The sequence below is a fragment of the Onychostruthus taczanowskii genome, unplaced genomic scaffold, assembly GCF_017590055.1.
Source record: "Onychostruthus taczanowskii isolate IOZ18803 unplaced genomic scaffold, ASM1759005v1 scaffold52, whole genome shotgun sequence".
Taxonomy (NCBI): Eukaryota; Metazoa; Chordata; class Aves; order Passeriformes; family Passeridae; genus Onychostruthus; species Onychostruthus taczanowskii.
The window spans coordinates 1826151-1851803 of NW_024502791.1; the positions used below are offsets into that span (position 1 = coordinate 1826151).

The window sequence follows — 25653 nt, forward strand, 5'->3', positions numbered from 1 at the left end:
GTGGTGAACAATTTCATAGTTTTTCAGAGACATTTACTCCCAAAATGGCTATTCCTTTATAAGAAGTTACTGCTTCTTGCCTGTTACCCCACTTAGATGAGATGTGCTGCCAGTATTTAAGAGTAGCACTTTAAAAAATGTTCAGTTTGGCACTGAGGTGATTTAGCTGCCACATTCAGTCACTACATCTTCACTGTAGGGTACAGAGTTCCTTATGCTAGTGCAGTTTTACAGCTGAATATTGGGCAGTACTTGAAAGCTTTTCTTAACCTTTTGATCTTGGGGCACTTTCCACCCCAGGGATTTTCGGCTCTCATCTCCATTAGTTATGGTCAACAGACGGAAGAACGTGTAATGGGTGTTTTTGGCTGGCAAACAGTGCCTGTTTTCAGAGCGATTGCCAAAGCCTCAATCTGTCACCCCTTGGACTGCGTCCTGTAGCAGAGAGTGCCCTTGGGGAATGTAAAGCCTTCACACATTCCTCTTGAGAGCTTCTTCCCAAAATGAGATGTGGGTGCTAGAAGGAGCATAGAGAAGAAGCCAGTTAGACATGGTTGTGTCTCCTGCAGATAAAGGTGAGCCTTGAAGACTAGTTGCTTGAAAGACAGTCATTTCCTAAATAAACAACCGGTTTTTTAGAGCCAGTATTGCTGTGCTCTATATTAGCAGTTTACATTGTCTTCTTCCTATAATTGTAGGAAGGTAGCAGAATAGGTTACAGGGGAATAAGAGAGATGTGTTAAATCAGTTTGTTTTAGGTATCTTTGTTGTTTCTTACCAACATAAGGAGACGCTTGTCTGCACTGCTTGCTTTATTTACTCTTTTGAACTGATATAGGCACCCTTCTTCTATTCTCTCTGAAATTGTCATTTCTGTCAGTATTTGGTTAATCCATATTAACCATGGCAGAGAAATTACATGTTGAAAAGGTTCCCTTATTGCATCAATACATGACTTTTAATTTTTTCAGGAAGAACGATATAGAGGTGAACATAGGTGAAACTCATGTAATTTCTAGTGCTGTTCTGTCAGCAGAAGATAAAGATACCCCCAGGGAGCGAATTTACTACTTGTTTGAAAGACTTCCAGAAAATGGTCAGCTTCAGCTCAAGGTTAGTCATTGTTTTTCAACAAAAAACAGGCATGCAAAGAACTTTCTCTTTGTAGGGCAAAATGAAGTTAATTTCCCTTTTCTCCCAAATGCCTGTCATATTTTGAAGTAGACAGCTTGGCCAGTTTAATTGTTGAAGGAGCAACAACAATGATGCTGTCCCAGAGGCTTTGGCACTAAAACCCAGATCCTGAACAGGAGAAGATGGAAGGTAAAAAACATGGCAGATCTCTAAGGTGAAAATTCAGAGAGATTCTGGGATAATAATCCCACAAAGGGGGAAAATCAAGGGGGAATGGGGGAAAGTCCTTCTTTAAAAAAACCCAACCTTTACTGCAGTTACTAAAGGATTCAGAAAGCATGGAAGGGGTTGCATGTTAAAGAGTGAGTAATACCTCATCAGCTAGAAGAAAAGCACAGGGGGAAAGAAGGGAAAAGGAAGATGATAAAAAGGATGTGGCAAGAGGAATCACAAAAATTAAGATTAGAAATGGAAGGCAAGATGATAATCTGTTGATCTAAAATAAGGCAAAGGAACAAAGATAGAAAGAAAATTGTCTCTTAAATAACCTGCACCTGTGATAGGAATAAAATTCTGTTTCTAAAACTTGAGAACTTGGAAAGCATTCTGATGCTGGATCTCAACATCAATCTGTGGATCACATGAGACTTGTGAATTAAGTCTGAGGCAGGAGACAGCTGTTGACGGGAGTCTTGTCAGTTTGAACACACACAGTACATATATATATATATATCTTAGCTCTCTGTCCTCAATAACCTTTGATCTAAATCTAGTGATGCTCTTACTGCCAGTAAGTGTCAACTCCATGGCCCAGTTCAATTTAGGGCACTGGGATATCTTCAAAAGGCAAGAAATTTTATGGTGTAAGTCAGAAGTTTTTTTGGTTTGGTTTGGTTTGGTTTTGTTGTTTTTGTTTTTTTTTTCTTTTTTTTTTTTTTTTGCAGCTGAGGACCTCTGGGGCTTAAAATTTCCACGCTTCCCTGAAGTTTATTCTGATACTGTTTTAGCTATGATTTCAGATAGAATCAAGAGCAGATTTGTGAAATTAAGAAATAGAAAACATAAGCTGGGTCAGGAACTATTTAATTTTCATCTTGGTGTCTGACTGAGAAGTGTGCAGAAAATTATTTCCTAGAGTAAAAGTGGCTAAACTCCATATTACTCTAGTTTATTAATGATCATTGTATCTTCTCCAGCCTTATATCTGCTGGAAAATAACTCCAGTTATTTGCTGCCCTTCAAAACATACTATGAGGAAAGAGCCTATAGAATGAAACCACTAACAGTCTATATAACTACAAAGAAACACAATTAACTGAGAAGGATGTGTGGGTGATTATCAGCTAATGAAGGATGCTTGTGCTTTCTAGGAAGGACAAGGGTGGATTACTCTCCTAACTGGAATGAAGTGCACTCAGGAAGAGCTGGATATGAATCTTGTGAGATATGTCCACACAGGAAGTGTGGGGTCCAAGAAAAAAGACAGCTTCACATTTTACCTCTGGGATGGGTACAACAGATCCCCAGCTGTGGACTTCTACATAAATATCAAGGACTTGGAAAAGGGTAAGGATCCACTAAACCTGATATCTTACAGTGCTTGTTTCTCAAACCAAGATATTTGAGTACTTGTCGTGATCCTTTCCTTAGCAGTATGTAGGCCCTGACAAGTGTCCCTGCAGATCCCGTAAATTTAGCTGCTTGGATTTCACTGTTGGCCAGGTCCTGGGATGTGAAAACGCTCTGCTGAATACAATGTGTTGCACCTTGCCTCCCAGGATTCCCAGCTGCTTTGCAAATAGAACTAAAAATATATTTCTGAAACTAGCTTTATGTCTTAGTAAATCAGCACAGAAAAATTACAAGAATATAAAAAGGTAAGTGAAAAACTGTTTAGAGACAGCTCTTCCAGGTTATTCTACAGTCTTACGGTCTCTCTTTTTTTATAACTTCTCTATTAGAAACATAAACGTTTACCTCACACCACTAACACTGGAAGACATGTCGAAAGAGGCTGTGGTCTCTTCATCCTTGGCCCTGAAAGAGTAATAGTTTTCAGGTTCCAACAGGATAAAGCCCCAAGCAATGTGGCTATGGTTGATCTCATGGCTGACCCTACTTTGAGCAGAAGGTCAGAATAAAGATATCTTGAAGTTCCTTCCATGCTGAATTTCTCTATAATCTTAAAGCCTTATGGTTTTTCTACCAGTGACGGCTTTCCTGTGGCTAAACAATGCAGCAGAGATCATCCAGTTCAATATGACTATTTTAGTGTTGTTTTGTCTATTCTGCAGGAGACATTGCTGTTTTTACAAGCCTTCTTAGAGTGCCAAAAGGAGATCGCAACTACATTACAACTGATGTCCTCCTTGCATTGGATGGATCTGACAAGCCAGAGGAGCTCCTTTATGTGATAACCTCCCCACCCCAGTATGGACAAGTAGAGTATGTCAGCTATCCTGGCATCCCCATTACAAGCTTCAGTCAAATGGATGTAGCACGACAGATTGTCTGCTACGTTCACAAAGCCAAGGCAGTTGTTCGTGAAGATATATTCAGGTGAGGCACAGTACCCCATCCCCCAAGCTCTTCCCCTTGAATTTTTGAGGTATTTAAAAAACCTGCACTACGCAACATCCAATTAAAAAATCACCCCAAAAAACCCCAAAAGAATTTGTTAAAAGAGCTGGAGGCTCTGTGTGAATTCCCAATTGTTATATAGCACATCTATTTCTACTGCAATAAATATAGTTGGGAATGCTTTGGTAATAAATGCATTTTCTCATTGACTCTGAAAACATAATCAGAGACAGATTTACTCGATACTAGCTTCAACATTATTATAGAACCCAGACATACACAGATGTTAAGATTTAAGTGAGAGAGAAGGACTGAGAACACACTTGGTGGAATTTTCTTTTGGTTTCTTGCTACAGCTGGATGTGATAAAGCTGGTCCATTAAGGTATTAAATAACAGCTTTCTTATCTGTTATAATTTATCATATTAATTTGATTATTTGAATCCCTAAGTATTCTGGAATATAATGAAAACCAGTCCACTTAATTTATTTTGACACTACCATTGACATGCTATTTTGACATACTCAGAAATTCATGTAGACACTTGAAATTTTGGGGTAAATCCATAGGTTTGCCTACAGGCCCAGTTCAGCAGACTAATGATAATTATTTTCACCTGTTTCTGAAATTTTCCACTTAGAACAGTTTATACTAGGTGCATTCATTTTGTTCTTAAATGAACCTTTCTTGGTTATAAAGTAGAAGGATGCAATGAATTATCATCAGATAAAGAGCAGATGTACTACGGACAGTTTTGTAAAAAAGGTCAAAATCAAGGAAAAGAAAAAGCCCAAAAATAAAGAAAATATTTCTAAAAGAAGAATACTTACTTAATCTTTGCTATTATTGGTAATTTTCGCTGAAAACAGCTTTCGACAGAAGATGGGCCTACTGTAAAATTCAAAATTAAGAGCTTATTATTTTTCATTTATGACTAAAAAAAATTAAAGAGCTGGCTCCTAAGAGCTGGAATTCAGAAAAGACCCATTTTTACACTCTCCAAGAATAGACTTCTGATCAGAATGGCTTTTTCTGTGAGGCACGATGAAGTTCAAGAACATGTTGCATCATACAGTTTGTGAACTTTTTTGCAGGCAAGTCAAGCAAGTGGGACAAGAAGACATTAAATAAATTTTCCTATAATACTGGATCAGGTAACATTGTCCAGAATTAACTCAAAAGTTGTTCTGAAGTTTTCCTCAGATGAAACATTTTTAACCATCCCTTCCACTGCATTCAGTGTGGTGGAAATTCTAGTTAAGAAATTTGTCTGATTCATTTATGGTCACTACAGAAAAAGTGAGAAAATATTCCCTAGTTTTATGTTTTTTAATTGTGTAACATGTTCACCAAAACTAGAATTAGATTATTCAAGTAAGGTTGTAGTCATGCAAGCCCTAGTTTGGGCAGTGTAGTATAGTGGCTTGTGTCAGTATGACTCCCATATCACACTATCAAAAGCAGATCAAACAATTCTAGGCAAATTGCAAATGTGGATAAACCCAATGTTTTCTGTTTAGGTCAATGGCTCAGAAGCAAACCAGAAAGTCAGTTTTATTAAAGTGAGGTTATGATGTTTTAATAAATACTGATATTTTATAACTATTTTAATCCCAATAATTAAGTTCCTTGGTGTTATAATTTGGAAAATAATTTGGTTTTGTGTAGACCTATAAATATTCTGGCAGAACAGTATTATTATTTCAACAAGGAACTAATTATATGGGTAATTTTGGGAGGAGGAGGAGGAATTAACTGAGCAGACTTTTACTTCGCACTAAAGTACTTCCTTCAGACATAAATTTACCTGTATTGTTTGGTGCTGTTGGCCTGGAAGAAAGATTTGGCAGTGCTTGTTTGGACAGATGACTTCAAGTGATTAGCAACCTGACATCAGATGATGGCAGCAGAATGCTAAAAGAACATGCTAATGTCCTCCATTTTGACATGCTGGCTCGATTTTGTAATGAGTTGGCACTATTCATGATTCCATTTTTATCTTTTAAATGCCATGACAGATGGTAGGTCCTGTAGCCAACTCCATTGCCATCAAACTGCAGAAAGCATGAAATGCTGATAGTTGTAAAATCAAACCATGCAACATGTCCTCCAAACTTTGCCTGGGAATTGTATCCTAAATTTTATCAGAGTGAGAATACTGGCTGCTCTCCATTCCTGAGGAAATTACAAAGTAGACATAAACTAGAAATAAACAAAAAAACAAAATCTCCAAAAGTGCAGAAGGACATCTTGGACACAGGCAGTTTCATCACCTGTGAAACTGAGCAGTGAATGAAATTCATGGTAAATTTCAGTCTGACGTATCCATGCAGGAGCTTTATTCCTACCTGGCATTCTGGAGAAGGCTGGATGAATATTCAAATTAATGAACTGAATTTTTTAAGTCTTTCACTAAGTATTGTTTGAGACATCATCCAAATGTTTTTACACCATCAAAAGAATGACAAAAAATACACTTCTGCTGCAATCCTCCAGGTGTTTTGAGAGAAGGTTAAGGTCTTAACTGAAGGTGCTTTACCCTTTTTTCTCCTAAGACAGTATTTATCATCATTATTCTAGTTCTGTATTTGATTTCAGATAGTTTACAAATAGCACAACCCTTTCACCATTGGCACAATAGCATTAGGTCAGTGTAGGCAGATGTCTCTAGGTTCCCAGATGGGAATACCATCCTCAGTAAACATATTTCAAACTGCTACATAGTCCCTGGTTTGCCTATGCTCATTCCCATCTGTTTCATGGCACAGTGCCAGTTTACAAGTGATCAAGCTCTAATCATCCAGTCTTGGTGAAGGCAATGAGGAGTTTTACATGGACAGTCTGTGTGACACAGTAAGATGTTCCATGACCTACTGAAAGTCACTCACCTTCAAGTCATGCAGCAATGCATTAGGTGTTGACCCTGTAATTTTAAAAGTACATCTTCAAGGTCTGCAGTCAAGAGACCAAGGGGAAACAGACAATCCAGTAAATGTCAGCCACTCCCCATTTCACTTAAGTATGGTAGAATAATGTTACATGGAAAGCAGCCAGCTAGGCTGGCCCTCATACAGTCTGAAACAACTGTCCCGCTCTAGTAGAGACAAATTTCTTTGCACACTAGACTCTGCTCTGACTCAGGCAGAACAAACCTGTGTGAAAAACACCTTACAAAACGTTTCTGCATGTAGTGTGCGGCATAATCGCTGAAATTTATGTAGAAAGACTGTTAACTCATACATGCTATAAGTTGATGGGACATGAAGGATCATGAAACATTTTCAGAGCAATTTTTAGTTTCATATACCCTCAAAAGTTTTTGTTACAGGCATGAAAATGTTCCATGTAATTCTTTTCAGAAGAAAATACATAAATAATCATCTTGCCCATGAAATCGAAGATGAATTTTAAAGGCTAAAAGATTGGTTTTCTCCTTATTTTTCTCCACAACTAAATTTAATAATAAATTTCTGCAGACCATGCTGTCACTTGTATGGCAAAAGCCCACACCCAGCTGGTAGGCTTCTGTCATGGTTTAACTGCAGCTGGCAACTAAGCACCAGGCAGCTGCTTACTCCCTCCCCACCTGGTAGGACTGGGGAGAGAACTGAAAAGGTGAAAGTGAAAAAACTCATGGTTGAGATACAGACAGTTTAATAGGTAAATTGAAAGCTGTGCGCACAAGCAAAGCAAAACAAAGAATTCATTCAGTGCTTCCTGTGGGCAGGCAGGTGTTCAGCTATCCCCAGGAAAGCAGAGTTCCACCACGCACAACAGTGACTTGGGAAGACAAATGTCACAACTCCAAACGTCTCCTCCTCCCTCCTTCTTCTTCCCGCAGCTCTATACACTGAGCATGCCACCAGATGGTCTGGGATATCCTTTGGGTCAGCTGGGGTCAGCTGTCCTGGCTGTGCCCCCTCCCAGCTCCTTATGCACACCCAGCCCTGCAGAGTGAGAGGCAGAAAAAGCCTTGATGCTGTATAAGCACTGCTCAGCAGTAACCAAATCATCCTTATATTATCAACATTATTTAGCTATATTTAGCACAAATAAATCACAAATCAAAACCTCAGCTCCATACAAGTGACTATGAAGAAAACTAATGGTACCTCAGTCAAAAAACAAGCAGAGCTTCCAACAGATTTTCCTCTATAGCCTTGGGCACCTTTCTCTTAGTTTAGAAAGGAAAACTATCTGCAGTGAATAATCAAATCTTTAGTGTATCTAAAGAAACATCACTATTTGAGAGAGAACTACAAGAAACTATGCGGCTGTTGTTAGAAATTCCCAGCATGGAAGAACTGTGCAGATACGACCATTTGATAAATTTATGCTATGGATATCTATGTTATTAATATTATCCTATCAATTTGTACAGTTCTGCCCAATAGCTTAGCATTTCAGTGAAACTTTACTTACTTTTGTAAAGAAACATAAATCATATTCTGCAGAATAGATGAAAATTTAAAGATACAGTTAGCGCCTAAAGAAACCCATGAAGGGAGATAAGGCTGAATCTTTCTCCAGTTTGGTTTTTAGTTTCGGGGACATTGGGTAGAAAAGATTTGTAGCAGTGAACAGAAAGAAATCCAAACTAAAACATAAAGAAATCCAAACTAAACCAAACCAGGCAGGTCATGCAATTCACATACCTCTTTCTGTAAGCTGTAGGTGCTACTGCCAGGTAACCAAGTGAAGATAAATTTTAAGGATATGTAAAATATGTACACCAGAAGCTACAATAAGCCCCCCAGGCAGCCTTTCCTTTTAGATCTGTTCCACCTGTATCTCAGCTAGAAGCTGAGATCAACTCCATTACGACTGTTGATCTTTAAGACGTCTAGCATCTGCACAATCCCTGCCAGTGCATTGTAACTCCTGTCATATACCTGGCTGTCTGCTTTCATGTTTTTAAGTTTGACATCCACTCCACTCAGTGCCTGGGTTTGTGCTCCACCCAGCTCTTCTACTTTTGCAGTATCAACACAGGCAAGTCCTGTAGTAAAGGTCTGCATTATCATTTCATTTCAGTATATGGTGAATCAAGAACAGATGCTGAAGACTGCCTTGCCTCTCTTTGCCAGATTCATCATCAGCAATGGACTGAGGACTAAGCATGGGACATTCAAGATTGCCTTGGAGGCAGCTGACCAGGCTTTGCCCACTCTATCTAGGAACATGGGGTTAAGATTAACTGAAGGAGCTATGGCACTTCTTACTCCTGATGTACTGCAGCTTTCAGACCCAGATACTGCGAAAGAAAACCTTACCTTCCTTTTGGCTCAGCTCCCCCAGTATGGTCATCTCTATTATAATGGGGCTGTGCTACTGAAGTACAATTTCACACAGCAAGATGTGGACAACAGGGATGTTGCATACAAGCACCAAGGTGGGAATTCCCAAACTGACAGATTTGCATTTGTTGCCTCAGATAGGACTAACCAAGGCTTCATTGTGAATGGGAGCGTGCAGAGCGAGCCAGTGACATTCACCATTCAGGCAAGTGTGACTACAGACCTACTTAAGAGAGATAAATAGTATGATAAGGTAAAAAATGTAGCAGTTTTGATGACAGGTGGTACTTGCTGCTGTCTCTGATTTAACTGTGCAGCTAGTAAGTTTGCTTTCTGTGTTCCATGAATAATTAACCTGGGGAACTGACTACTTACCAAAATGCATAAAGATAAGCAAGTAAATACTTACATACTTAATATTCGCATGCTAAAAATTTTACATAGGAATCTCAACTATGGGAAGGATAGAACTTTCCTCCTGCTCTGACTTCCTACTTGGTGCCTGACCCTGTGATTTGCACATATGGGGTGTGAGTACGACTGCTGATCTTGATGACACAGGAATCTTGAATTACAGCCACTTTGCTTCTCTACCTAGACACCCTGTCCTCTCTGAGAGTCTGTGTAAGATGCCTGCTCTGATTCTTTCTTTGCTAGAATTTTTTTGTTCACTTCCCATTTCCCCTGTTTTCAAGTCCTTCATACTTTGCCATAGGCTCAGATTTGTTTGCTATGATTTTTGGTATCTATCTGGCATGGTTCAGTACACAAAGTATGTCTGGTTGCACTGCATGTCAAAATTCTCTGTTTCAAAACCCTGATACTAATGAAGAGGCTGTTAATATTTCCTGATGACAAAGTTTCAAGTTACATGATGATTGAGGAATACTATTTCAGCAGAGGGGAAGATATGGGAACAGTAATGATCATTGTGGACTGCTAGAAGGTTCACCAGAATTTGTAAAAGATGGCATTGTTATTATAAAAAAAGAGGTGACTGCTGCAGTCATCTTTTGCTGTGAAGAAAATGACATAAAAAATGAGGGCAATGGGAAATGTGGGACATCAGGGCACAGGTATATAGCATTTGTGTTACACTCCCGGAGTGTACATGTCCCTGCTACATGTGGCAAGTGATGGGTAATCTGGGCCTGGAAACTTTTCATGTGAAGTACAACTTAACTAGAACTCAGGGGTCTGCAGCTGACTATGAGCCAAAGTGGCTATTGCCACCCTGATCTGGCTACTGCTCTTTTAGCAAAAGCAGGACAGAGAATACTCTGATGTTATAAAATGAATGTTTAACTTTGATTTAGGTGGATCATTTGGACAAAATGGCACCAAAAATTATTCATCTCCATTGTTTTTCTGATGTGGAACTGCTGAAGAATGGCAGTTATGGGATCTATATTACTGCCAGGTCCCTGAGGGCATATGACCCCAATACAGAAGATGACAAAATAATTTTTAAGATTTTGCGAGGTCCTCATTATGGCTACCTGGAAAACATAACAACAGGTGATTTCTTTTATAATTTCTATTTTGGGCCATACCAGACGAGATTTCAAACCCTATCCTGTTAATGTTTGTTTGATAGACAGAATCAAAATTTCTTAGCAACTTTTGGGGAAAGTTTGATTGTAATAATAAATGAAACAATGAAACCTGAGTCTTAAGTTTGTTATGAATCCTTAAAGAGTTTAAAATAATTTTTAATAGCTGTTGTTGAGAAACCTTTTTATTTCTGTCAAGAAATAAAATATTAATATTGAACTTGGCCTTTTGATAAACAGATTACACATAAAGAAACTGGCAGGTGTTTATAATGAAGAGATGTTGCTGCTGAGCTATAAACTTGCATTTCTCAAAGTTCAGATTCTCAACAAAAAGAAAAGTTGAAAAGAGTCTATATGACCTACATGGTTCTTGTTAGCAGGCTTTTGGTTCACCTGCATATAACTTGTCTTTCCTAGGTGGATACATTCAGGAAAGATTCAGCCAAAAGGATTTAAACAGCAAAATCATACTTTATGTCATCAACAAATCACGAGAAGTAAATTCAGACAACCTGGAGTTTCAAGTGACAGATGCCAGTGGAAACTCTGCAGCACCCCAAAGGTAGTGCCGCTCCTTGGTGACATGGGCTGTGCTGCACTGTGCTTGTCTCCCCTTGGGGCAAATGAACATGTGCTGGGCTTGAAGCCATGCAGACACGGACATAGCTACAACTCAACTTGCCATTGCTTTTGTTAGAGTAGAGAAGCTTTCTTTCCCTCAAGAAGGTGAAGCCTTCTTGAAGCCTTCTTGAAGCTCAACAAGGGTTGACCTCCAGGTTAGACTGTGTCACAGTTCTCAAGGGCCTTCAGGGTTTCACACAGCACCTTCTTTATCATCCACTGCATGTGTTAGGCATACTATCCAATATCTCCTTGTGATATACCACAAACTTCATGTAGAAAAATTAGAATATCATGCAAACTGGGCTTTGATGATAAAAGCCAGAAGTGTGAGTAGCTCTTCCGCAGAGGCAAAGATTCTCTTTATTCCTGAAAACAGGGCTAAGTGTTCAACCAACTTATTTAATCAGAGGAGAAAAAAAAACCCAAAAACAAACCAAACCAAACCAAACAAAAAAAACCCCAAAAAACCTCCAAAAAACAAAAACAAAAACACCAACCAAAACAAAAAACAACAACAACAACAAAACAAACAAACAAAAAAAACCAAACAAACAAAAAAAACCAAAAAAACCCCCCCAAAAAAAATAAAAAAAAAAAACCAACCCAAAAAAACCAAACCAAACCAACAAAAAAAACAAAAAAAAAACCAACCAAACAAAAAAAAAAACAAAAAAAACCAAAAAAAAAAAAAAAAAAAAAACCAAAAAAAAAAACAAAAACAAACCAAAAAAAAAAAAAACAAACCAAAACAAAAAAAACCCAAAAAAGACAATATGATGTTTCTGGGCTAAACTGGCTACTCACAAACCAGGACTCATGGTGAAGAAAGAGAAGCAGAGAGCTGTACCCAGGGGCAGAGCACTTCTCTGCACACTGGAGAGAGAACAGGGCCTGAGCTGAGCTGGAGGCAGCATTTAGGCAGTTATATGCTGTGCCAAAAGATGTCCCCATACACAAACACATCTGAGCATGGACAGCTCAGCTGCTTGGTGCTGGCTTGCAGATGAAAAATCACCATTATGTGATGCCACTTCTCACAGGAAAATGCAACTCCTTGTAAATGAATGGCAATACATAGCACAGTTTTAGGAGAAGAGCAAAGAAAAAACTCTTGTCTTGCAGAAAATAGGTGCTCCACTGAAGTTATCTGCTAGTAGACCAAAGGGAAATTTTAGTGAAAAAATAGCATTTTAATATTGGATTGAAAAGCTTGTGAGGTATTTTTCCAATTCAAAGTATTTATCACCTAATGATCACTGGTTCAAAATACACAATTTATTGTTCATGTCCCAGCTTTTATTTGAATGCTGCTGGACTACATCTGGCACATCCATCTTCTTTAGCAAAAATAAAGCAAATCAGCTTCTAAATGGGTTTCTCACAAAATTAACATCAGAGGATAGAGGAGAACAGGAGGAAACTTCCACTGCTGATAGAGCTAGTCAGCTGTGAAAGGCCTAGAAGTTTGTTTTAGTAAAGTCCAAATTGCAAATAGCTCAGCTCATCCATGCTTCTCTGACTCTCACTATTTTTTATTACAGCTTTAAAAAGGGAAAGATCTTTACTGGCGATCCTGTGCAGCACACAGTCTTCTGAGGTTCAGATACTGCCCCTGTCTTCGGAGGTTCAGATACTGCCCTCACCCTCCATAAAAAATTCTAAAATTCAGTGCATAAGACACCTGGAACAAGACAGGGCAAAGGTTGGAGAGTGAAGTGTGCAGAGTACTAAAGTAAGGGAAGGAGAGAAGGCCCTTGCACAGAGGCAGAAAAGTCCTAGAGCATACTCTGTGTGCTACAGGAGGAGAGATAGAGGATAGATGAAGGAAGACGTGAGTGGAAAGAAGGATATTGCTAAGAAAAGACTGGGGAGTGAGAGTGTAATAAAACTGCAAGGCTAAAGGGAACCAGGATAAACATTGATATCTTGTCTTGGCCTATTGTTGTTATGGACAAAATGCTCTTAAAGTTACTGCAGAATCCCTCTGGCTGTAAAACAGACTCAAGTGTGGTTTAGGGTACATCAGAGCTGGTCTGGAAGATTTATTACTGCCTCTTTCTAATCAGTTAAATCACACAAATATGTTGATTTGGAGACAAAGACTCAGTATGTGTATTGGCTAAAACAGCAGTCAGGAGAGAAGGCTCCTCACACAGCCCCTGAGCAGCAGGGGCTGGGGGTGGCTGGCCAGGTGGCTTTGCTCTAAACTCACATTCCTTTCTCTCCCGCAGGCTGGAGCTACGGTGGTCTCAAATTGAAATGCTACACACTGAATATGAGGTGTGTGAAAACAAGGGAGTGATGTCTCTGAAAATCACCAGGGCAGGATACCTGGGGGAGTCTGCCTTTATAACTGTGAAGGTAAACCCAAAAGCCAACAATCTAACTTAATAAGTGCAGCCTGTTATTTTATTCCTCAGATGCAAATATAATTCAATAATCATCAAATAGGCCTGTGATTTGATCTATACTTACTGGGACATTGTCCTTGCTACTACAGATGGCTGAAACACTTCTGACAAAATTTCTTGAGTTTTAAGTAGAAATGCTAATTAACCAAACCTGGAGTATTTTGAAGCAGTGTTTCAGTTTTGATGAAAAAACAGAGCAGGCAGTTTCCTTTGGCACTGTGCTCAGAAGCTTGGTTTCCAGGATCTGCCACTTTAAAATCCAGGTTTTGAGCAGTCTGGGGCCTTGGGGCTTTTGTTTTGCCTTCTCAGGCTGGAGGAGCCCAGGAAGTACAGGTACTGCAACTACGCAGCCATGGCAGCCTTCTCCATTTCACATCCTACTGCCCACAGCTGAGGAAAACCCCCTAGACCTTCAATAACTGCCTCTGTGTTATGTCAAAATGACTAGACTGAAAGCTGCACGCCATAATTTTGAAAAACAGGTTTTGTGCAACTTGCCTTCACAAATTTTATCTTTCCTCATAAAATGTAAATTCCAGTATTTAATCAGCTCCCCTTGCTAGAGAAATACCACTTCCCCCACCCCACCCCACCCCCCAGCTTCTCAGGATTATAGCACTAATAAGAAACATAATTTTGATTTTTCTTCTACTGAAATTAGTGGGAATTTTGTTAATGATGCCCTCAGGGGCCATCTTATCCTACCCTTCACAGACACTGGTGATGCTACTGCAGCTATTAGTTGCAGAAAGAGACCAGTGAAACTGATTCCAGCATCAAGTGCGGAAACTGGTGTCCTCTGGTGCCTCCTATGAAAATTCAGGGAGTTGCTGGGATCCGTATATTTACATGTGTAGGGTTCACGTCTATCCTAATGGGTCTTTGGGAGTGACATAGGCTCTGTGTGAAAAAGCTTCTTTCAGGATATCACAAAGGGCCAGATAGGAAAATGTGGCCAAGTTGCTGCTGCTCTTCTGAGATGACAGGATGTGCTTTTCCAGGAGCCAGGTATGGCAGGGTCCCCAGGCATGGTGAACAGCAGTGCTACCTGGTGTTGTCAAATAGCAGTCTCAGAGGATAATGAGCAATATTATAAGATAGGGCTCGTGTTTTTTTTGGTTTTTTTTTTTTTTTAATGATGCATTTTTTAAGCCATGAGTAAGAACAGAATGACAGTTGCACATAAGAAGGTTTATTCTTCAGGTCTTTATCCTTTTTTCCACCCTGAGTATATGTACAGGTTGGCCTGTCTATTTGAGATGTGGAAAGTACCTTCAGCATGCTGCAGAATGCAGTGGTTTGGTGAAATGTGTCACAGCATAGTATCTACTGTTTGATTTCTTCTCAGGTCAATGAAATTTCTGCTAGGTTGGGAAAGGACTTCACTGTGACTCCCTCCAAGTTTGTTCAGTTTGATCCAGGTATGAAATAGTGCATTGAATAACTCTAAAATTAATTCTCTGATTTTAGAAGAGTAACCTCTTGCCTTGGAGAGTGAAATCTGTTACATATCTGTAGCGAGAAGCTGAATAGTATTTAAGACTTGGGCTCATTTTATGGAAGTGCTGTAGGCTTCTTTAGTGAGTTGGAATTATTATTATTTAACACAAGATTGCCTATGGTCTTTTACTTTGGTTAAAATATCAACAGTGCTGAAATTGTCTCCTAATCTCCCAACAACTAGGCTGGATAGGACTCACCCTGAGCTGATCTGTGGGATGCTTTAAAGACTTCAGTCATTATAGGTAAGGCCCAGGACACAGGTCAAATTTAGACAAAACTGAGAACAACTTAGGTTATTCAAGGTGTCCAAGGCCCTTTTTCATTCACATACAATTCTGAAATTACCCAGTAAAGACAAGGAAACAAGAAAAAACAATGGTAAGGTTTGCCTAAAATGTTGCACATCAATCTAACATGATTTTTGATCCATTTGCAGGTATGTTAAATAACTGTTCCATCTTTAAAGTTAAACTTTTCAGATACAAACTCTATGATACATTTTCTCTTGAAAATTGCTGTGGAAGTCCTAAATCTATGTATTGCAGAGCAATTTAGCACATCTACAGCAGCTTTTTGTTACAGTGTATGTACTTCAACTGAATCATCATTGCCCAGGAACAAATTCAAACTTAATGTTATTTGGAAGAACAGCAGGAGTCCAGTCAGTCAGTAGGAGCACAACAGCATACACAATCTACTCCACTCTAGCTGCAGACATGTTAATTAATCAATTTCTTTGACACCCTGATTGATTGAAATAGCACTTAAAGAGTAATTAAAATGTTTATTTCTGTTAGGAGTGTCAACCAAGATGTGGAATATAGCAATTACCTATGATGGATTAGAGGAAGATGATGAAGTCTTTGAAGTAGTTCTGAACTCCCCTGTGAATGCTGTTCTTGGCACACGGACAAAAGCTGTAGTGAAAATTTTGGACTCAAAAGGAGGTATTCTCTTTTGATCTTTGTGACTAAGAAGGTGGGACAATCTTGGCTGAGTAGCTACCTATTTTCAACCACGAGTTGCTCCTAACATTCACCATTAGATCAAACTGCCTAATTTATTTTTAGAGAAAACAGGCTTGACACTTGCAGGCCCTTTATTCTCTCACACAATCATATGCATCCTCTTAGGAAACACAGCATGAGGAAAGCAACGAGTATAAAATGTGAAAAGTGCCAGGAAAGAAACCACTTTTCATAACAACATGAGTTCAGTTCGCATTTATTAAAGTGGGAAAAACTGGTTTTAGATCCATTAGATGTTTTTTCCAATTATTATTTAGTTGTTGCACACTCTATAAAAGAGATTTACTTTCCTCTCAAAAAAGAAATGTAGCAAATTAACCCTTCTCTTAGCAATATATTTTCCAATGCTTAAAAAGCACAGTCCACAACTTCACAGCAAATAGTTTAGTCTTTGAAGACTGCATTATCATTGTGTTTTTCAGTGATCAAATGTGGAGTGTCTGAAATCAGATCAAAAAGAAGGCAACTCTAGAAATAGAAACATAGGAAAATAGTAGAAAAATAGAAATAACTAGAAAAGCAGCTGCAGCCTCTGACCGCTGAAGAGTGTTTCTTCTGGTGTTTAGTGAAACAATATTTAAAATATCCACATTGCAGTGAATTAGGCTTCATGTTACAAAAAGCCCCTTTAAAATTTCGATTTGTTTTCTCCTAAATATTCCTAGTGTAAATCAGGACTTAACTGACACAGTGACTTCATTGAAACAGCAGTATCCTAGATTTCAGAGAAGAAGATTTTTGGGGGATGATGGAAGTATCATCAATGGTAGTTAAAGAGACCTGTATATTCATGGCCAAAAACCACAGCACTTCAAAGCCCAGTATAAGAATGAAAGCAAATGCTTGGCTGAAATTCTGACCTGTGGGTAGACAGGTGCATCACATATAAAATCTTACATAGATAGTAGCTGCAGTTATAGTCATAGATAACCCCAGAAACAAGGGTGACTGAACAAACAGCAAATCAACTACTTCAAGTGAAAGAATCATCCAGCTTTTAAGCACAAGCTGTTTATGTGCCCATGTCAACATGACCAGTTATTTTTGCTCATGCAGTTAGAGCTGACCATCTGCCATTTTCTATGCTTTCAGGTCAATGCAACTATTCTTCTGGCCAAAGCAAGCATGACTTCTGGGGGAGAGGCACACTGTTTCCAGCTTCCTCAGGCTCCTCATCACCTTCCAGGCCTGGCAATGTTTCCTTGGAAGGGATCCCACTGCTTCCTTCCAAAGGGAAGAGGGAGCATGGAGGGGATCTGTGGCAGGAGCACAGCTTGGTGAATCGGTCAACAACCAGGCTGAGAGCAACTGGAAATGGCAGAATAGTAAGATACTTCTGTAGTTCAGTGATGAACTGATTTGTGAATTTATTGTGATGTGATATCTTCATTTAACTGTCATTTTTGTAGCAATTCTATCTGACCACACAAAAACTATAAACTACATGAGTTTGCTCTGAGTCAGACCTGGAGGCTATTTAAAAAAAAAAAAAAAACTGTAAGGAAAAAGCCAAAACCACACTAAATATTTTGAGGATCCCTGTATGCAAGAGAGGAATAAAATCAAGACTTGGGGGAGGAAAAAGTCATGAAGCAACTTCAGCAATTATGAAACTTCCAATCTTATAAAAATTATGGGTAAGTTAGAAATTGGTGGAACCAGGCAAATGTACAGAAGCTGTGCATCTGGTACTGAAGTTATAAAGCTGAAAATACTGTTAGCTTACACAGGGAATAGTTATTTAAACCTTGTCCACTGATTCTCCTGCTTAAGCTATATTGATTTAGCTAGGTATTTAGTAACTTTCTGCTATTGTGACCTTAAAAGTTCCTGGAATCTGGTTTTATGAACACTGAGCATTACACTTGTAATTTGTGCTTTTTAATGGCTCCTTTCAGAAATTATATGTTTCTATACTAAAAGAGAAAGAACTAAACCAAGACATGCTCTGAATGATGTATAGCCTAGTAGTAGAGTGTTACATAAAGTCTTCTTGTTTCTATAATACATTAATATACCCATCTCATTATGCTGTTCTACATTTTTCAGGTTCATCCTTCATCTGTATTTAGAAATGAAACAGATGTGACTTTCAAAGTAAGAGTATTATGGGTATTGGTTGGACATTTCCATGATTTCTTTCTGATTCTGCTCTTTCCAGGCTTTATCACTCCTAATAATTTGTTATGTCTAATACTTTATTTTTCTATCTTTCTTTTTCTTTGGTGTAATTTCCCTTGATTTATGATAATTTGTATAATAATTAAATTTTTATTATTTTAATTTAGTTTATTTAAGAGCTGCTTGTAACCCTCTCTTTTCTTCTCCGTTTCTTGTGTGATACTGTAAAATGAAGTATCATGGGATCGTATCGCTCAAAATAGAGGATGACACCTCCTCAGCTGAAACCAACAAGAAGGCACAACCACAGATAAATGTAATCTCCTCTAGGAAAACAGAAATCCCACTGGCTGATAAGGCAGAACTTGCAGCTGAACCAAGATCAAGACATAAGGTATGAAACCTTCTTTTCCATGGGCATTTTCACCATCTGTTTTCAGTTGTGTTGTTTTCCAAAATGATTTAACACCTAGAAGAGTTTTCATGGCATACAATTTTAATATAAGACCTAATCAATCTGTTTCATTTCACTTGTTTTGTGTAATTATTTTCCTTCAAATTTTCAAATGACATTTTCTCTTCCAGGACTTTAACTCTTTTCAAAAGGCTTGTACACCAGATTTAAATGGTCTCTTGCATTATGAAGAAAGCACACAGAAGTTATTTCAGTGTGATGGGATATCATGGAAATTCTGGAATTCCCAAAGCAAGGTAAAAATGTAGCTATTTGTAGGTATCTGTGTCAGAGCATTATGATTGGTGATACCTTAAAGCAGAGGACCTTCCTGCAACTGTTATTTAATTGAATAGGGCACAAATGTTATCCAGATTCAGGTTTGCTTTCAGCAGAAACAAAATTTTCCCACGAATATGATGAGGACTTGACTGCTGTGGTTGCCTTTTCTCTCTGTCCACAGGTGTTCCTGGACAAACCACATGAGCATTAGTGCTGTGGTGCTTGTGAAGATGGGGGCATAACACAGTCAGTGAATGAAGTCTGTGGGACAATACGTGCAATTTAGTAAAATAAACTTACTTAGGTATTCTGTAAACATATATTCCCCCCACCACTTAAGATGTCATGCTGAATTTTGTTGCACTGCTTTCTCTGTACAGACTACAGGAGACAGAAAATAGTGTCCAAACTAATATAAAATCTTTAGAGGATTTTGATCTTTTAAGCAATGCTGTAGCTTTATTTATAGACACCAAAGTTCATGGTTTAATTCTGGACATTAGAGCACAGACTATCTGTGCATAGACAGAAGTCTGTTTTACCTCTTCCACTTTTATTTTAGGAGGTAACTATGAAGAGATGTCCCTCTGGATGGACCTATCATGAGGGCAGCTGCTACTTCCTGGTAGTGAATCATAAGGTCACCTGGAACACTGCTGCTCGGGCTTGCAGAGAACAGTAAGAGATCATCATCCATTTGCTGTGCACTGTTTTTGCCCTGAGCTGAATGCTGCTCTTGAGACCAAATTTATTTGGATAAGCCCAGCTTTCGCTGCTCTGCACAGCTCCCCTCAAAAATTGCACAAATCCTGAGATTCAAACACAGTGGATGATAGAAATATTAGTCTCATAATGCTTCAAGAGGCAATGCTATCTTAATCACAGCATGAATTCACAAAGCTGTCCATCTGCAGTGAGGATACTTTCCTAATTTAGGGAGAGCTGGTTTGGGAGAAGAGAAACTTGGAGTCAGTAGAGACTCAGAATTCTCTCTTACCCACCACTTCCTTGGCACTACCTCCTCTTGATATAGCAATGGTAAAATATTGCCAGCTCCTGTGTGCCTCACTGTATTCTTCTGAAAACGTAGCTTTGAAGATTCTGTAACTATTTGAAAACTTTTATATTCAATTTAACAGTGCCTTTCTGACTTTTTAAGGATATACAACAACAACAACAACAACAACAACAACAATAATAATAATAATAATTGTTGTCTGAAAATAGGAGATAAAAAACCTGCCAGTCTTGTTTTCTGGATACATGCTTTGAGATTTTGGCTTTAGGGGTATTAGGTTAGCACTGGAAAAAATGTTAGCCATGGTATCTTGAAGCTTGTCCAAGGATAGGCACACTCTGTACCTTGTCCTGAATTATGAGCACTGAAAACTAGGAAAGGCTTAAACAGACCTCTCCATTACTCCAGACCTCTCCATTACTCCAAAGGAAAATTGAAAGAGGGAAGAGTGGGAAATGATAGAAACAGAGTATGATTCATTCCACTTAGTTATGCCAGATTATGTTGTCTTGGCAACATGCAAAAGAAAAATCTTGATACTACTACCTCCCAGCTGACAGAAGATATTCTTTACTAAAATGTAAATGTTATGTCCTCTTGTGAGCTGACCCTAAATATTGTTCTATTAATTGGCTCACTTACAATTTCAGCTCTTACAATTTTTCATTATTCTCTGCTTTTATTATGCTACTTGTTAACAAATAAAGCTATAAACTGTGAATATTTTTATATTTTTTTCTGAAGGCTTCAACAGTGAATTGATCTCTTGGAACCATATGCCAGTCTTCCGGGAGGTGTTTCCTATCTTCTAAAAGAGTGTGGTCTTTGTGACCCATATTTTTTGTAGGTAGCTTCTTCATAGTGTGCAACGTAGACATTAAACTGAATAAAAGTAAATTAATGTAAACAACAGTAACTAAAGGACAGTGTTAAAAAAAAACTACAGAGAAAATCAAGGCATATCACTGAATCCACAAGGAAATGAATCCTAGGGTGGTGCTAATTCAATTAATGTCATACTAGCATAGACTAAGGAAGATTTATCCCGGTACTCCTTGCCTCCATCTGGAACTGATTTACAAAAGTACAGCTCCAGGAACACGCTAAAATGTGAAAAATAATATAACTTATTAAATATTATTTTGTGCTTTTCCCCAGCTCCTCTGGCAATCATCACCACCAATTGTGGTGTTTCTGTTATTAATACTGATTCTATTGACATTTAAATGTTTCCAATAGGGAAACAAAACTACCATGGAGGTCAGTCGTCAATTTTCAATAGATCAAACAAACTAGATATTAAATGAAAATATTAGAATTGACTTTCAGTAAATCTGCCAGCTTCCATGAAAAAAAGAATAATTTTTTTGCTACTACAAAAATGGCATAAAAATTTTAAGCTCCTATTCATTTGCCTTGCTAGAATTTTTCTGTTATGCAGAACAGGGAAAAGAGCCCAAGCGCTGTTGACGTTGATTCACTAACAGTCTCCTGCCCTTCCCTTTTTGAGACAATCTTGCAATCTTTACATGATGGACTTGGGAACAGGCTATACAAAAAGTATACAGAAGTAGTCAGGCTGAAAAGTGTCTGGACAAGGGCCACAAAGTTGATCAAAGGAGAGTAAAGCCTGACATGTGAAGAAAGAAGGCATAGGTGAGCCCTTATCACTGTATTTTGATATTTAGAGAGTGGCTAAGAATAGGATGGAGACTCCCTTTTTACAAGGAGTCACATAGAAAAGATGAACAGCTACAGGAACAAGTTATTCCTGGGAAGATTCCAAGTACACACAAGGGAAATAATTTTTTTTCACCGTGAGATCAGCCGTTAGAAGACTCTCCCCAGGGAGATAGTAGATTCCCCAACACCACATACTTTTGAGGTTTAGCTAGACAGAGTGCTGGCCCATCTTGTCTGGACTGTCCTTTTGCCCAGAAAGGTTGGAACCAGATGATCCTTGCAGCTCCTTCCAACACGGTAGTCTATGATTCTATTCCATCACAGTAATGCTATCAATTTATTGTGGAAGCAGTTGTTGTCTGGACATAACTACATGTGCATGGGCTAATGCAGGCCTATTTGAGTTTCTATTGACATGCATTGTATCCATCTGTTACAGGTGGTATACAACCCTATTCTTTAGTTTCCATGTTTGGGGTAGAAGCAGACAAAAATATGTGCTTGTCTTGACACAAGTTTCTATATATCAGTGTTAAACTGGGGATGGGGGGAACAGAGAAATCTCAGTTAATTGCTGTGAAAATCTTGTGCTATTTCTAACCCTTCTCCAATTCATTGGAGAGAAAGGTGGTTTAAGAACTCATTTCTCTAGCTTTATTTGTATGCATGAAGAGAGTCTTGGCAACGTGAAAAGAAGCATCTGGGGGATATTATGGCTGAGTGATCCCACAGCAGTCTGATTTAGAAGCAATTTTGATGATTTATGCCACAGCTCTTGTTTATCCAATAGGAACATGTCCTGCCCAAGGGTCAGTACAGCAGGGCTCATTTGTGTGTGAGATTGTTTCACTGCTGCCACTGAAGGGACGGAAGAAATGTATAGATAAAACCCACAGTTTTGTCTTTTGCCTTGTTATATTTCGCCTTTATCTTTTTTGAAGTTGAACATTTAATTAAAGCCCAAATATTATTAGATTTCAGGTCCTTTACTGCTAGCTGTGTAAGGCAGGACATGGTATTTTGTTTTATGGTATTATATCAGCTACACGTGGCCCTAGTCCTTCGGAATTACAGGCAGAACCACATCTAAAGTAATAGATTAGATCCTTCATGATGGGTCAGTGTTCTCCAGTGCAAAGCAGGACAGTAGCCCTCTTCTAGTACTGATTCTGTAAGAGACTGGTTTAACTCATAGTATTGTGTGTGACTCCAGCAGATGGATCCAAGTACCTAGAGTAATTTTAAAGGCCTTGTGTATGCTGTCTGGCTTTCAACCGCCAGTCTGGAAGTGCAGGGCTCCTGCAAGCTCTGCATCATGTCTGCCACTCTCATCTGAATGTTCCGAATAATAGGAGGTGTTGTAAGCAACACTAGACACCAATTTCAAGGCATCAGAATAACTCCCTAGGTGACCAAACAAAAGACTGAGATAAGCACAGTCTTTCAGTCACCCCCCACACCCTTCAATGTCAGTATACAACACAGATTTACTGCAGCAGTCCAAATAAAATGTTGTGATCCATGGAGACCTTCATACTCAGTCAAGTGTGCTTTTACTGATGTTAAATTTACCAAAATGGTACAAGACTTTCAAATGTATCAGACAATTTGATGAAAAATCAGTAAAGGCTTTCTGCTAAGTATTTTCCAAATAATATTTCAAGGTTAATAGCTACCCAAAATGTTTCCTTAATTTGTGCAACTGGATAAAGGATGCTCTTGACTCAGTAACAAAAATTATAAAGCACACAGGAACAATTTTAAATGGATGGTTTAGCACAGAAAAAAGTGGCGTGTCAGGGTTTGTTGTGGCTTCTTTTGCTTGGTGTTTGTTTGTTTGTTTTTGGTTTTGTTTGGGTTCTTTCCCTAATAGGGCATTATAACGCCTTATCTTGACTAATTTACATTAGGAAGTGTTAGATGCACACTCCATAAATAACATTATCTTGTAAATTCCAGTGTCTGATCCTATGCCTCAAGATTCAGTGAGTAACATTATGGAAGTGCTATGTTCTTTCATTTCCCTAAAATATATAGCACCCCTAAACAGGTATCACCATTAGAACAGTTGTTCTCTCTTCAGTAATGTGCTTGTGAAGCTGTACTTATAGAGAAAAGATTAGATTACATTATAATTATTGTAGTGCTTTCCTTTCACAGTGATGAATCTCTCCCTGGTACATGGATTGAAGTCTGAAACTGTTGTTGCTCAGACTACGCCTGTATGTCATAAATGGTAGAGCAGTTACTGACACATATTGATGCTTTTTGGTGCATGATGCTTTATGCTCACCTAAAGTAAATTACTTAGTTCCTGGGTTTTGAGTGTCTTTAAGCAGAAGTCAGTTAAAAAGCTCTATTTTTGTTCTGGTTCACCTAGTAGTGATACCACAGAAACCGCTGTGCAAAGCTCTTCTCAGGTCCATTTGGTCAGTGCAACCACAGTCACTGGGAAGCAGAATGGAATCCTGCTGCTGAAGCACTTAGCTTGGGAGGACACCCTAAATTAACTATGCCTGCTCGCCGGGACTCTGCCTGTAGAAGAAGATGGAGTATGAAAATTCCCAACAGTGTTTGTCAGTGTAACAGCTTTGTTCCTAGCTCACTGGAGATTCTGTGCCTGGCAGATTGGCCCAGAAGGGTGGAAACCTGTCACTCTTGGACATACAGGCACGTCTCACCCTGATGAGAGGCACAGCTGAAGCTTGGCTGACACCTTCACTGGGTGCAGTTTTGGGGGACTCTGCCACAGTGGGTGCACAATCCTGACTCCTACCAGACAGTTCTGAGGCTGTTCTGCCACACCTCTAGGTGAGGAGAGTGTACACAGGTGTCAGTGTGAACCCTTACATGCTGTTCTCTGGTGGCCTGGGAACTCAGAGTGCCCCTGATGGGCCTGCTGTTACTGCGCAGTGCCTGCCCCAGGAGAGCTGTGACTGCACAGGCAAGGGCTAACACCCAGCTGACTTGCTGGCCTTGGCAGATCCACCGTGCAGCATGGAGCAGAGGGCAACTCCATCCCCTGATGCTTTGGTTGCCCTGCAGGGATAACAGAGGAGGACTTTGCAGCAGGAGCATCCCCCCTCAGAAACACAATGAATTTATTTCATATCCCGTCCCTGTGGGCCCAGATTAAGGAATGGTCCAGATTCTGTGCAATAGGGACTGTGCAGAATATTGTGGACTACTACTTTGTATTATTCTCATGTAAATTTTTCCTGCTTCCCTAATTTGTATGGCATCATATGGAATCCATGGGATCAATACTCTCAGAAGACATACAGGTCAATTATGGGAATGGAGCTCCAGGCATGGATCTCTAATTAGGCAGCATGCTTAATGGTGGGCTTTCACTCTAATATCTGCTCATGGTCTCCATAATGAGCTCAAGTCTGCCATACCATACTTCAGGCCTGGTTGCTGCCCCAGCTCTTAAAGAAGACAGTCATCACTTCATCTGGAGCAATAGTGATCTTCTGTCTCTGTTATCTGGCAAAAGTAATGAAAATCTTTACAATACCATTTACTTTTTCTGATGTTAGAAAAGTTTTTTTGCTCTCTTAAAATGTTTTTATGAACAGTGTTGTTTGCTCTGGCCCTATCAACTGCCACCCAGGGTATTCTGGGAGGCTGAAGGGGTTGGCATCACTCTTAGACTGAGCAGCAGTCAGAAAAATGGGACAAAAGAAATGCCAGCACCAGAGGTTCAGCACCAGAAGGATGGCAACATTAGGTGTGACATGTAAAAAAAAGTGATACATCAATGCAGACACAAAAAGGGATAAATAAGAAAGTGGAGCCACTGATGGCTGACAGTTCCCAGCAAATGTGAAGGATGACATTTGTCTCTTAATGCCTAAAGATTTAGCCTGATCTCTAAATGGCTTAAGAGTAGCCTGCTGGTGCTTGTAAGTTTGGTACTGGTTGGAAGATTTTTCAGTGGCAAGGCCTTTCAGTGGCT

At 39.1% G+C, this 25653-nt stretch overlaps 1 protein-coding gene across 1 annotated transcript in view; it reads left to right on the forward strand.

Moving 5' to 3' along the window:
• The window catches only part of FREM1 (FRAS1 related extracellular matrix 1), a 56599-nt gene that overhangs the window by 28131 nt on the left and 2815 nt on the right, over positions 1-25653 (forward strand). The window contains exons 21-34 of the mRNA XM_041416521.1: positions 972-1113; positions 2505-2700; positions 3429-3693; positions 8803-9217; positions 10329-10530; positions 10986-11130; positions 13424-13553; positions 14952-15024; positions 15904-16053; positions 17227-17459; positions 18184-18231; positions 18491-18649; positions 18841-18966; positions 19554-19669. Of these exons, the coding sequence (XP_041272455.1) occupies positions 972-1113; positions 2505-2700; positions 3429-3693; positions 8803-9217; positions 10329-10530; positions 10986-11130; positions 13424-13553; positions 14952-15024; positions 15904-16053; positions 17227-17459; positions 18184-18231; positions 18491-18649; positions 18841-18966; positions 19554-19669 (2400 nt within the window). The remainder of the gene's footprint in view (positions 1-971; positions 1114-2504; positions 2701-3428; positions 3694-8802; positions 9218-10328; positions 10531-10985; positions 11131-13423; positions 13554-14951; positions 15025-15903; positions 16054-17226; positions 17460-18183; positions 18232-18490; positions 18650-18840; positions 18967-19553; positions 19670-25653) is intronic.